General features: G+C 41.2%; 1 protein-coding gene across 23 annotated transcripts in view; it reads left to right on the forward strand.

The window, feature by feature from the left end:
• The window catches only part of NEB (nebulin), a 419,697-nt gene that overhangs the window by 58,729 nt on the left and 346,789 nt on the right, over positions 1 to 14,179 (forward strand). For all 23 annotated transcript variants that reach the window (XM_033944892.1, XM_033944897.1, XM_033944903.1 and 20 more), the window contains 9 exons: positions 1,809 to 1,910; positions 1,993 to 2,100; positions 2,205 to 2,309; positions 5,823 to 5,921; positions 10,625 to 10,729; positions 12,447 to 12,554; positions 12,634 to 12,747; positions 13,035 to 13,136; positions 13,792 to 13,899. In XM_033944892.1, coding sequence (XP_033800783.1) covers positions 1,809 to 1,910; positions 1,993 to 2,100; positions 2,205 to 2,309; positions 5,823 to 5,921; positions 10,625 to 10,729; positions 12,447 to 12,554; positions 12,634 to 12,747; positions 13,035 to 13,136; positions 13,792 to 13,899 — 951 coding nt within the window. The remainder of the gene's footprint in view (positions 1 to 1,808; positions 1,911 to 1,992; positions 2,101 to 2,204; positions 2,310 to 5,822; positions 5,922 to 10,624; positions 10,730 to 12,446; positions 12,555 to 12,633; positions 12,748 to 13,034; positions 13,137 to 13,791; positions 13,900 to 14,179) is intronic.

A 14,179-nucleotide genomic window follows, 5' to 3' on the forward strand; every position in this document is an offset into this window, starting at 1 on the left:
CAAGAAATACAAACACAATATGAAGAAAAAGAAAAGGCCATCCCTAGGCCAGGAACTATCCGAACTGAACCTCCAATCATACATCTATGCAGATGATATCACAATCATCGTCCCCCATCTCTACACTGTCAACTGAAACCAGACACTTCATCTCATCAATCATCAACCAAGTAGAACAATGGTCAACAAACTCCAAACTAAAGCTAAATCCGGAAAAGATATTTATGGCCTCTCCAACAAACAAACCAACAGAATCAACTATCAACCTATATGGAAGGAACTTTCCAATTAACCCTACTATCAAAATCCTAGGAGTCACCCTAGATCAGTAACTGACACTCGAAGCCCATACCAGCATCCTAATTAAAAAATGCTTCCACTTATTAAGGAAACTACGCACGTTAAAACCGTACTTCGATTTCATAACAGATTGTTGGTCGAGTCACTGGTCCTGAGCTCACTGGACTACTGCAACATAATCTACCTAGGATCTCACATAAACCCATCAAAAAACTGAGACTCATCCAGAACACAGCTGTTCGACTAATCTTTGGCTTGAAGAAATCCGACCACATCACCCCATTCTACAAGAAACTTCACTGGCTAACTATCAAGGCCAGAATAATCTTCAAATTTGGTTGCCTCTGCTTCAAGACCCTCCTCAGTACCGCACCCACCTTCCTCCTGTAATACCTCACCCTTCAGGACAAACCCTGCCCCTCTCGCAGAACATTACTGTTCACATTTCCCTCTCTCAAAGGATGCAAATTCAAAAGATTCCTCAACAGGACACTATCCTTCAAAGCAGAGATCTGGAACACCACCTTAAGTGACCTAATCCTGAACGCACCAACATACCACTCATTCAGAAAATCACTAAAAACCTACTTGTTCGACAAATTTATCTGATCCTTCAACTCTGCTCATCACCTTCCTCGTCTTACACGCTCTTTTCTCCTACCCTATACCGCCCCTTCTCTCAACTGTCTTCTACCCCCTCCCAATTCTAACTGATGTGATGTCACTTCGCTGTCCTTACAGCTCCTCTTGTTGTACACCATCTTGAACTGAAAAGGTATGACGGGATATAAATAAAGCTATTATTATTATAAGCCAAACTAAATATAATATACCTTAATCCTTAAAGTTAAGTAAGCAATCCCATACTTTTCTAAATTTCTCCAAATTACCACATTTAATTGCATATACTTTTTCATATTTACTGCACAAACAGCATATTCCACCACATATTATACTCCAGTTTTTGTTTATAATTTATTATGGTTTGCAGTATTTTGTTTTTTCTAATACAAATTATTTCCATACACCTCATATATGGTTTGATTTTATTTAATGTACTGTCCTTCCTTAGGCAATAACTGGGCGGTTCACAATAACAATAAAAGCATTAAAACAGAAAGGAACTACAACTCAAAAATAAAGGAATAGCAAAGGGAGAGAACGAGGAAAACAAAGGCGATATATAAAATATTGGCAAAATAGGTTGTTGCGAATCTAAGTTTAATGTCTCCAGAAAATTGGCACTTTATTTATTTATTTGGATTTATATCTCATCCTCCCAGAAGAGCTCAGAATGGGTTACAAGTTTATATACATAATAAAACATAATAAGGTATAACAAGATTTATATAATAAAGTAGAACAGGGTATCGTAATGTAGAGCATGACAGTATATTTTAGATCATGACATGATAGGACAATACATAGGGGTGTATGATAAGCATGGCATTACTTAATAAGAGGCTTAGATTGTGCATATAAAAATGCTTTTCTTTTTTCTTTTAAAGCTGTTGTACAAACAGAACTATGAGAAAACAAAAGGGAAAAGTATTAACTACTGTGAAACCCCCAAGTACCAACTGGATAATGTTTTGAAAAACTTTAATGATGTAAGTAGATTTTCATTTTTACGTTTTATGTGTGTGTAGTAAGTAGATATCGAGAGTTCACGGAAGCTTTTCTTCTTTGCAGACTCATTACAAGGATAAATATCATCAGAACGTTTTGGGGCGTTACATAGGCAGCTTTGAAGACCCCCATATGCTGCACTGCCTAAAAGTGGGATCGCAGAGGAGCGATGTAGGTTTTTCACTCTGTACATTTCAGGTTTTGTCCATTTCGGGAAAACTGATAATCCTTATCAAAATGAACACTAACTCTGTTTTCCCCATTCCATCCTCCAGAAAATGTACAAAGCAGATTATGAAGAAGACAAGGCCAGATGCTACTTCCCACAAACGATCACTCAGGAGTACGAAACAGCCAAGAAATTAGACAACATCAAAGATGTATGTGTCCAACAATAATTTCTATATTCAGACAACCAATTGTGTATATTACTATGCAGTTTTCAGGTCTGGAATTCAGACGTAATAGAGAGATTGTATGAAATCTAGTAGTCTAATTTAGAGTTGCAAACAGATTTCTGTTCTAAGCGACACAGGCCATTAATTCACTTGTGTGGGGAGGCTAAAGCAGAGAAATAAGGGCGTACTAGGTTGCATAGGTTTTTTTTTTTCCTTTTTCTGAAACCCCTCCCCCTAAGGATGTCTCAGACTCACATATTATCCCACTTTCTCATCTCTGTGCCCCCACCTCACTCATTCCTTCCTCTTACTGACATCTCCACACAAAACATTCTTACAGTGTCTCTGTTATCCTCTCTTGACAACCTCCGGCTGTTGATTGGCTTATTCTGTTAAGTTGGACCAATCAGAAACAGAAGGCAGGAAATTAATAGCTGTAGCAGGTACAGTTAGGTGCCTATATGCACTAGGTGCTATTCCATAAGGTAGTGTCAAAGTGTCATACTACTTAACTGCAAGGGAAGTGTACACATGGGTAGAGTTTGGGCATGTCTTCCAGTTAGATATGTAGCTTACAGAAAGCTATAAACTATATGTGTCTCTTGTTGAACCTAGGTGTGGCAACTCCTTAGAATGGAGGTGAACAGTAAGTATACTCTTACTGTTCACCTTACACCTGCCATTGATATGGTACAAGAAGGTATACCAGCCATTGACAGTGTAAGAAGGCATGCCTACAGAGGGATACACCGATGCCAACCTTGCACTAATATTCCTTAATGGATTCTTGGTGCCAAGATGCCATTATAAAATTGGCACTAAGGGGCAGATTCTATAAACAGCGTCCCAATTATAGGGGTGGAAGGCGCCCTACCACTGTCTAACCAGCCAATCAGGATGCATTTCTAAAAAAAAACCCAAGGCAGGCGCCTGCACTGTAGGCATCTGTCACTGTTAAGGTAGATGAATCGGGGCACTTAAGCTTGCCCAAGGCTGGGCGTGGGCATGGTTTTGCCCAGAAGTGGCCTTGGGTGAGCTTAAGTGGCCTTAGGCATCCCCCTAGGACTGCAATAGATGCCTGAAATGTAGGCCAGCAAAATGCTGCCCTACATTTCAAATAGACACGGCCATTGAGCTGATCGTGGCAAGAAAATATCCCTGCCGTGATCAGCTGAGTGGCTGCATCAGGGATCCCCACCCCTATGAAGTCCTCCAGCAGGAGGGATGCCCACTCCCTCCTGTCACCCCCCCAAACCCCCCAGAACTCCTGATACCGGGCAAATACTGGGATGCACTGGGAGTGACCTATTCTGATTGGCCAGATGGGAGGGGCCTTAGGTATCTGGACAATTGGAGTCTTAGGCCACTTTCACTACATCCCAGGATGCACTGGGAAGGAGGCCTAAGGCCCCTCCTATGGGAGGAGCTTTAGACATCTGAGCCAATAGGAGCCTTAGTCCCCTCCCCAGTGCATCCCTGAATGCATCAGGAAGGGGAAGACCTGCCATTTTGGAGTGGTGGTCCTGCCGACCAGAGAGTGTGAGCATCCCTCCGGCCAGACTTTCAAATATAAGGTATATGGGGGGCTGGGGGAATAGGTGGTGGGGGTAGAGTTAGTGGTGCAGGTGGGGGTCCTGTGGCCTTGAGGGAGGTGTCAAGGGGGTTTCTTGTTCATGGGTTATCAGGGATTATGGGGGAGGGGTCGGGGTGGCGGCAGGAGGGAGTGGGCATCCCTCCTGGCGGAGGACTTCACAGGGGGAAGGGGGGTTCCTGCCATGGCCACTCAGCTGATCATGGCAGAGGGATTCCCTTGCTGTGATCAACTGATGTCAAGGGATCCCTGGACAATTCTCTAACCAGCGCCTGTGACATGGACACCGGTTAGAGAATTGGGGTGGTTAGGTGGGGTTAGGCGTCTGTTCCTTAGGGCAGATGTGATTCTGTATAGGATGCCGGTGTGCCATTCTCAGCTGCTTTGTATACGGCTGCTGAGACCAGCGGCCTACAGAGAAACTGCCTAGATTAAAGAGCCAATTTATTTATTTCCATTCTTTGGGGAAGGGGAAGGGGGGGTGTCGTGTATTGTTACATTTGCAATTGCATTTTAGTGTATCAGCCTCTAAGTCATTTCTCTTGTGGGAATTACTTTTCTTTTCCATATCCTGGGTGCCTTCCGTGTACATCCACGAATCCACTTTAGAGAGGCTATATCTTTAAAATAAACCATTTCCTCGGAACACCCATTCTTTTTTTTTTTACTGCCTCAGCTTCCTATTTCTTGTATATCTTAGGGGCCTATTTCTAAACCTTGTTAAGATTTTGCACTCAGTGTGCATTAACATCCAGAGTTATATGCAAAATCCCTATAGCAACTGTTGGGCTATTCCCAGCATTTAGGGGACAGCAGCCATGCTACTATCATGAGGCAGTGATCTCTATTGCACGTTAAGGGCACAGATGCTAACATGGAATACAGTTGCCTACATCTTTGGAAGCATAGTTAATTGTTTTGCATTCTCTGCAATGTTGTATATTAACATTGATTAGCAAATCCCATGTTAACTGCAAGAAATATTCCCCACCCCTTCCCTGTCTGTGTTAGGTATATCATGCGGCACATTATCAGATAATATGCATGAAAAAGTCTATTAACGCTGGCTTTTACAAAGCTGTGGTGGAAGCTTCTACCATGCGCCGGCGAGGTAAATGCTTTGATGCTCATAGAATTCCTATGAGCCTCAGAGCATGTACCTCGCTGGCCCATGGTAGAAACATAGAAACATAGAAAGATGACGGCAGAAAAGGGCTACAGCCCATCAAGTCTGCCCACTCCACTGACCCACCTCATTAAGTCTGAGTGCTAATGATCTAGTTCCTTAACTCGACCCTCATAGGGATCCCACGTGGATGTCCCATTTATTCTTAAAGTCGAGCACGCTGGTGGCCTTGATCACCTGCACCGGAAGTTTGTTCCAGCGATCCACCACCCTTTCCGTGAAGAAATACTTCCTGGTGTCACCACTAAATTTCCCTCCTCTGAGTTTGAGCGGGTGCCCCCTTGTGACCGAGGGTCCCTTGGGAAAGAAGATGTCGTTTTCCACCTCGACACGACCTGTGACGTACTTAAATGTCTCAATCATGTCACCCCTTTCCCTGCGCTCCTCTAGAGTATAGAGCTGCAGTTTGTCCAGTCTTTCTTCGTATGAGAGACCCTTGAGTCCGGAGACCATCCTAGTGGCCATCCGCTGGACCGACTCAGCTCAAAGCACATCTTTACGATAATGTGGCCTCCAGAATTGCACACAGTATTCCAGATGAGGTCTCACCATGGTTCTGTAAAGTGGCATTATGACTTCAGGTTTGCGGCTTTGTAAAAGGAACCCTATGATTGTAAACACTTTAGAGAAAGAAATTCCTTTATCTATTGCACCTATTACTATTGTCTATCTAATGATGATTGTCGTATTCAGCACATCTTTTCCCATTTCTTTCTAGCATGTCTACAGACAGCATCCCAACAAAGTTCAATTTACTCAAGTAGCTGATTCTCCAGTACTTCTTCAAGCACAGTTGAACTCCAAGCAACTGAGTGACGTAAGTATAAGTTCTATAAAATATAAAGACACATCAGGCCAAATTCTATATATGGTGCCAAAAAAGTCTGTACCATTCAGCATGGCACTTACCATAGAAACATGATGGCAGATAAAGGCCAAATGGCCCATCTAGTCTGTCCATCCGCAGTAACCATTATCTCTTTCTCTCTCTGAGAGATCCCACATGCCTGTCCCAGGCCCTCTTGAATTCAGACCCAGTCTCTGTTTCCACCATCTCTTCCGGGAGACTGTTCCACGCATCTACCACCCTTTCCATGATTCTATAAAAGGCTCCCGTTATATATAGAATTACGCTTAGGAGCCATATGTGGCTTAACATTTAGGTCAAGGAAAACCAGGCCTAACTGCCTGTGCTTAAGTTGTGTGTGGATCAGGTGAATTCTGTAACAGTGCACCTAACTTTTAGGAGTGCTCATGCTCCTCCCCTGGACATTTGGTACCTCCTGAGAGTTACTATGGAACCTTTGGGGATTTGCGCACTAGAAGTGACACACACCGCTGACTAGAATGTGCCTACCAAGTTGTACATGTAACTTCTAATTATTGCCAATTAGTCTCTGTCAATTATTAGGTGTTAATTGCTAATTTATCGGCGCTGATGGCTTGTTATACAACTAAGTTGTGCACGCAAATTAATTGTGTGCACCGATTTGCACACACAACTTAGGACACCAAATATAGAATTTGGGATGTTCAGGGCAAATCTATAAAGGTTACTAAAAGGCCCCAAAAGTCTGAGTGCTGCACTTGATTTCTATAACAGCAATTTGTGTGCCAACTCTGTTATAGAATACTAGCGTAAATCGGCAATGATGTTCCCAAATTTAGATGTGAACGCTTATGCCTGATGTACAGTACTTGTAAATGTTTACAACTAAATGTGGTACCATGTGCACACAGCTGATAGTATTCTGTAAGGACCATGCCGGAATGGTCAGAACACCTATGGTCCATGTATGCCCTTCCACATGATTTTCGCCTCTTGCAGTTACATGTTTTGTCAGGTACTAGTGACCTGGTTTGGCCACCGTGAGGATGAGCTACTGGGCTACATGGACCATTGGGCTGACCAAGTAAAGCTATTCTTATATTGTTATGCTACAGTCCTAGGTGTCAAGTTACAGAATAGTGCTTAAGTGCATTTATGTACATACCTACTGTTACATCACCATTTTCAGAAATAACTTCAGTTGTAGCACAGAGATTATGCACCAAAATTGGCTCCTAATTTTTGATACACTATATAGAATTAGGAGGACTATCTAGATCATATTCAAGTAATCAAGCCCCCCCCCCACACACACACAAAAAAGTAGAAGGAACTGGGTTTACCAAGTCTAATGGACAAAAAAAAAAAAGAAACATGACTTTGATATTAGTCTTCAAATTAGGAATTATATATTCATTAGTTGTCCATCTCTAGTCAAGAAAGATGGACAAAGGCTCACATTGCAGCTGCAGAAATTTAGATTGGCCTTTAGCAAATGATCAAAACATGAGTTGGAACAATCTCTGTCATTTTCAAGGATTGCTTTGCTATAGTGGACCCAGGCTAAAAGCTGGGGATGACCTAGATGATTTTTGGTGATCTCATTCCAGCCCTATCTTCCCATAATTATATACCTGAGTGAAAAAGATGATATTTCCTTGAGACAATATCAACAAGATTGCACCCAGAAGACTTTAATTTACTAAAATGCACCCAGATTTAAGAACATAAGAATTGCCGCTGTTGGGTCAAACCAGTGGTCCATCGTGCCCAGCAGTCCACTCACGCAGAGGCCCTTGGTCAAAGACCAGTGCCCTAAATGAGACTAGCCCTACCTGCGTACGTTCTTGTTCAGCAGGAACTTGTCTAACTTTGTCTTGAATCCCTGGAGGGTGTTTTCCCCTATGACAGACTCCGGAAGAGCGTTCCAGTTGTAGCAAGATTTATGGTATACTAATCAGTTACATAAACAAGTTACGTGTCTGTTAGTTTTGTCTAGGGAAAACCATAAACGCTGATCCAGGTTCAGCTTTATTGCCTGTTTACACGACACAAGACCCAGGCTAATGAGAAATACTTTTATTATGAAAATAGAAAAATATAATTCACAAGCCAGCTGCAATATCTAAATATTGTTCACAAAATATCTGATTACATAAATGAAACTCAGTAAATAATTATCACAATACACTTGTTAGATAACTAAGTAAAACTAATTGTTACACACACTAAACAATTCCTTATAATAATAATAATCCCTGATTGGTAGCAAATGATTACTGTTATCACCAAGGTAGCTTCACAAACCTTGTCCTATATCACAATCGGATATACTTATCTAACCCCAGCTGATAAGATAATAAGTTCCGTATGCTCACCCTCTGATTAGCCTCTGGCGAAAATTAGGTGAAATGGAAAACTTTCTTGTTAGCTTTAGGAGATGTAAGAAATCCTTTGTTACAGGCACACATGTTTGTCAACCACTGGCAAGGCTATAATTCACTGGCAGTCAAGTTCCTTGTAGTGCTGGAATTCAGAACTGTTTAGAGTCCGATTCACTCTCTCTTAGGCAGAGAGTCACCCGAGGTAACAGTTCAAGTCTTAATTATTGAAGAAAAGGTTGCGTGCAGGACACCTGTGGTAAGATGTGAGCTTCCTCGCATCCCAACACAGACTAATTATAATTAGCACCCTTTTCACTTGGATCTCGTCATATGACTTCCTCGGACCAATCCAGAAACAGAACTTAGATGAATAGCCTTTCTGTGTAAGGTCTCATACAGGCTGGTAGACACAGGCACCGTTAGACAGATAAGAACAGGATAGGAGTATAACTCCCCCAAGAATCACACAGTCTAATTATGAAGACACAGATGGATGTCCTTGAGTAGAATACCATTCTGGTACATACCCAGAATGCATCAGGCAGAAACAGCAAAGATGTGTTCTTCTTTTTCTTTTCTTGCAAAGTTCATGCTGGAAAGATTTCTTGCAGACAATGGTTAGGCTTGATGATGTCAGAGAGGCCTAACCTTTAGGTGCAAATACGGAAACACCCCTACACAGTTTTCTACCACTCTGAGTGAAGAAGAATTTACTTACGTTCGTACGAAATCTATCCCCTTTCAATTTTAGAGAGTGCCCTCTCGTTCTCCCTACCTTGGAGAGGGTGAACAACCTGTCCTTGTCTACTAAGTCTATCCCCTTCAGTACCTTGAATGTTTCGATCATTTCCACTCTCAATCTCCTCTGTTCGAGGGAGAAGAGGCCCAGTTTCTCTAATCTTTCACTGTACTGCAACTCCTCCAGCCCCTTAACCATCTTAGTCGCTCTTCTCTGGACCCTTTCGAGTAGTACCGTGTCCTTTTTCATGTACGGCGAGCACTGCTGGATGCAGTACTCCAGGTGAGGGCGCACCATGGCCCGGTACAGCGGCATGATAACCTTCTCCGATCTACTGTGGCTTAACACAGGATTTTCACATGTGTTTGCTGCAAATTTTATGCAGCACCTTTTGGGGGCATTTCCACTATTTTTATTTTTTTGCTGAGAGTTAACATGTGTGGTAAATGCAACATGCTAGTTGGCTAACACTTCCAAGACCACTCTCTGTTCATGTAAAGCCCCTCAGGGGGGAAAAAATGGAAAAATGTAGTAATGTGTGGTTTAATGTACAGAAATAAACAAACTACTGCAAAACACCTTGACAAGGTTGCACAGTAGCCTGTTAATGTGCATTAATCTCACAGTAAGGGCTTAACACCCTTTAATAGAAGGGCCTCTTGGTGTCTATTGAGGCTGAATTTTAACAGTTTAAGGGCTAGATTATTTACTAACTTTTAGCACCATATTATTATTCTGCTGTAGTGCTTTTGGGTGAGTTAATAATACTACTACTGCTCACTCCAATCAGTTCATAATATTTCTAGAACAGCCAAGACTAAAAATGATTGAAGTAATATTCTGAAAACACCAAGTCAAAACAAAAGCCTCTCTCCCCCCCCCGCAAAATTCTTTAGAATATTGAAAAATGATAATACAGTATATGCAAATATTTAAGTGAAAAAGAGGTAGGATGTCAGTCATATGAACCGGTGGGCTCTTGAAATCTCTTAGGGTTTCTTTTACAAAGGTGCGCTAGTGGTTTTAGAGCGCTCTATCCACTACCGACTCCTTTTAAGCAGGCGATAATTTTTCGGCTAGTGTGCGCTATAGTGCGCGCTAATCCGGTGCGTGCGCTAAAAACGCTAGCTTACCTTTGTAAAAGGAGCCCTTAATGTGTACAGTAGTTATCTTATGGCATTAGCCGTTGAGATGTGCAAAGTATGTTCCTGTAAAGTAATTTCTTTTAATGTTAATGATCAGCTTTACATGAATTTTCATTTGCTGTATTTCATTAAAATTATTTCAATTTATGGTCTATTTTTCTAGGTTATTGATATTGTAAGAGCATGCTTCACCCTTTAAGGTTGTTAATCCACTGATGTATTTTAGTAAGCAGGCAATTCAGAGTAGCATGGCACAAGGAAAAAACCATAATTGGCATTCCTTACATCTGAAACATTGCAGTGCATCTACAAAAAAGTTCAGAGATGAATTGTTAAACCCTGCCTACTGACCCTAAAGCTTCCGAATAAAGTCACAGGTTCTATCCTTCTCACATACCTACTTGCTTTCTGATTTTATTTCAGATGAATTATAAAGCCAAGCACGAACAAGAAAAGTCCAAGTGTCATATTCCATCAGACGTTCCCTTTATTCTCCAGTCTAGACTTAATGCCTATAACCTCAGTGATGTAAGTATGGGCCTAGATGGCTGGCTGTTTGTCTGTCTACCTACTTGCTTGATTTAGGGTCTCTTTTATCAAGCACAATAGCACAGTATGGCACAATAAATGCTCCAAAGCCCATAGGAAGTGAATGGGCTTCGGTGCATTTGCCAAGCGGGACTCGCTACTGCGGCTTGATAAAAGAGGCCCTTAGAGGAGACTACCTGACTGTCTAAAATATCTTCTAGTTATGTGAACTTGTGCTTAGAAGTTTCAAATCTCATCTTGACCATTTACTCAGTTATTTATGCTTCCAAGATGGCCAAAATAAACAGCTTTCAAATTGGGCATTAGTAAACATCTAGGTAGGAGGAGCTATATTGGAGATGTAGTAACTTTCAAAAACAGAGGATTCAATACTATCTAGTTGACTTTTCAGGATATTGACAATGAATTAGCATAAAATAAATTTGCATACGAGTGATGTAATGCATGCAGGTCTAATCTAATCTAATCTTTCATTTGTGCGTCACACATCAAGGACAGATCAAGGAGGAAGGGGGAAAGTAGTAGGGGAGGGGGTATGGAGAAAATAAGAGAGGGGACCCAGAAGTAGAGGGAGTTATACAGAAACTAAACTGTTAATTGACAAAGAGGTGAGTCTTCAGGTTTTTTCTGAATGTAGTGTAGTTTGTCTTTGTCCTGATAACTTATGGTTGGTCATTCCGGGTTTTACACCCAGATAGGTTAGCATAGAGTGGAAAATTTGCTTGTAATGGAGGTTTTTTGTGGATGGTAGATTTAGTTGGATTCTTTTTGATGTTGACCAAACATTAGAGAATAATTGGATGAGAGGGGCTGCTGAGATTCCGTGTAGGATACAAACGATTTGAAAATTATTCAGGGATGATATTGGGAGCCAATGTAGTTGCCTGATGAAGGTTGTGATTGAGTCAGATTTCTTTAATTTGCTGTGTTCTGGATGAGTTGTAGTTCGTGGATGAGAGAAGAGTTGATGCAAAGCTAGGCGGAGTTGCAATAGTCCAGTTGAGGTAGGACCATCATCTGAATGATCAGAGCAAAGTGGTGTGGGTGAAAGTATGATCTTGTGAGTCGCAGTTGATGCATGGTGTAGATGGTCTTTTTCCGAAGGTTAGATATTTGTGGTTCCATTGTGAGAGTGTCGTCTAAGATGCAGCCTAGTACCTTGGTGGATTTTTCCATTATGAGAGTGAGGTTAGGTATGACATTCTGATGTGCGGTACGGAAACAAATGGCTTTGGTCTTAGTGGCGTTCAGTTTCAGCTTGTTGTTCGTTGGCCAGGTTTGAATTTTATCTATATTGTTTGAGATTTTCTCGGCAATATTAGGATGGTTATTGGTTATGAGAATGAGGAGGAGGATGTCATCGATATACGATAGTACCGTTTCATCTTCCATTTTTATGTAACCCAGCGAGCATATGTTCATTAAGGTGTTCCAAGGGTAATTTTCTCTTCATATTGACTTATTTTCATTGGGGGAAGGGTTCTCTCTAGGGCTCCCCTAGATGCCTAATGGATAAGCAGGTCTCATTAATGATTGAAAGAAGCACGAAATGTATTCTTATTAATGCAATACTCTTTATTTTAAACTTTATTTGCAGAAACAAATATGTGTAGCTAATGTTTAAGGTGCCTTCATACTATCTTTTAATGCTCAATTGATTTTTAGTTGACCATAAAATTGTTCCTATTTGTTTTAGACAATGTATAAATACGACTGGGAGAGAATAAAAGCTAAGAATTGCGATATAAAAATTGATGCAATTCCACTTAAGATGGCTAGAGCGAACAGCAGGATATCAAGTGATGTAAGTTCCCGAGTGTAAATCTTTACTTTTTTGACAAGATTTGGGGGCTGTGTTTGAAAAATAGTTGCTGTTCCTGCAGGTGGCATATAAGAAGGACTACGAGAAGAGCAAAGGGAAGATGGTTGGAGCCCTCAGCATTCACGATGATCCCAAGATACTCCATTCCGTGAAAGTAGCTCAAATACAGAGTGATGTAAGTATGACTAAAGCCAAGTTAACTTGTGTCTCAGATCTCTGCCTTTAGTAAATGTATTAATGTAGCTGTGATGAGGGGTTAATATAGTCAGTCTGAAAACAATTTTATGATCCAGCTCAGCTGATGAGAAAGCAGGCTTTGATTATTAGTTCTACTGAGTGGCTAAGTAGTTTTGCTGTGAAACTTAAGTTTAGCTGCCCTGGAAAATTGGCCTTTTAAAAGGTGGGTTTAGATTGAGTAAGAAAATCTGTGCACATAAAAATCCTTTCCTTTTTATTTCAAAGCTGCTATATAAACAGGACTATGAGAAAACAAAAGGAAAAAGCATTAATTACTGTGAAACGCCCAAGTACCAACTGGATGCTGTTTTGAAAAACTTTAATGATGTAAGTAGATTTTTATTTTTACCTTTTAATAATAATAATAACAATAATAACTTTATTTGTGTATACCGCAGTACCAGAATAGTTCAAAGCGGTTTACATGACAAGAGACTGTACATCTACAGCGAAATTTACAAATAATCAATCAATATAACTTAGCGAGTTGGGAGCAGGCAAGAAGGAGATAGAGAGGTTATAAACAAGTCAATCGGCGTGGTTTAGGAAGTCGGGTGCAGGTAGGTGGGAGGTGCAGGTAGGGAGAAGGCAGGTAGGTGGGAGGTGCAGGAAGGTGGGAGGTACAAGGCATAGTTAAAAGTAGAGTTACAAGGAGGGCGGGAGTCAGAGATATTTGTCAAAGAGATAAGTTTTGATTGACTTCCTGAAAGTTTGGTAGGAGGGAGAATTAGAGATGAGAGTGGATAGACATTTGTTCCATTTGCATGCCTGGAATGCCAGGGATCTGTCGAGGAATCTCTTGTAGATGCAACACTTTAGGGACGGGAAGGCAAACAAGTGGGCGTTACGTGTGCGGGTGGGGCCCGGACGGACAAAGTGATCTGATAGGTAGATTGGGGACGAGCCTGTTAGGGTTTTGAAGCAGAGGCTTGTATGTAGTAAGTAGATTTTGAAAGTTCACTTAATCTTTTCTCCTTTTCAGGTTCACTACAAGGATAAATATCAGCAGGACGTTTTGGGGCGTTACATAGGCAGCTTTGAAGACCCACATATGCTACACTGCCTAAAAGTGGGATCACAGAGGAGTGATGTAGGTATCACAGTATGTTTAAATAGAGGATTATTTACTAATGTGAGGGGCCGCTGAAAAGCTCTCAGCCCAACGAAGAAGAGAATGATGGGGAGCCATGAAACTTACAAGTTATCCAACACTTTTCTTGACACTTTTCGCTTCAGTGATATGAAATGAAATGAAAAGTGTCAAGAAAGGTTAATAGCTCCACATCATTCTCTTCTTGGTTGGGCTGAGAACTTTTCAGCAGCCCCTTGGATTATAATGTCATAGTGCCTCATTCCACCAATGTCTAAGA

This window comes from Geotrypetes seraphini, chromosome 5 (genome assembly GCF_902459505.1).
Source record: "Geotrypetes seraphini chromosome 5, aGeoSer1.1, whole genome shotgun sequence".
Classification (NCBI taxonomy): domain Eukaryota; kingdom Metazoa; phylum Chordata; class Amphibia; order Gymnophiona; family Dermophiidae; genus Geotrypetes; species Geotrypetes seraphini.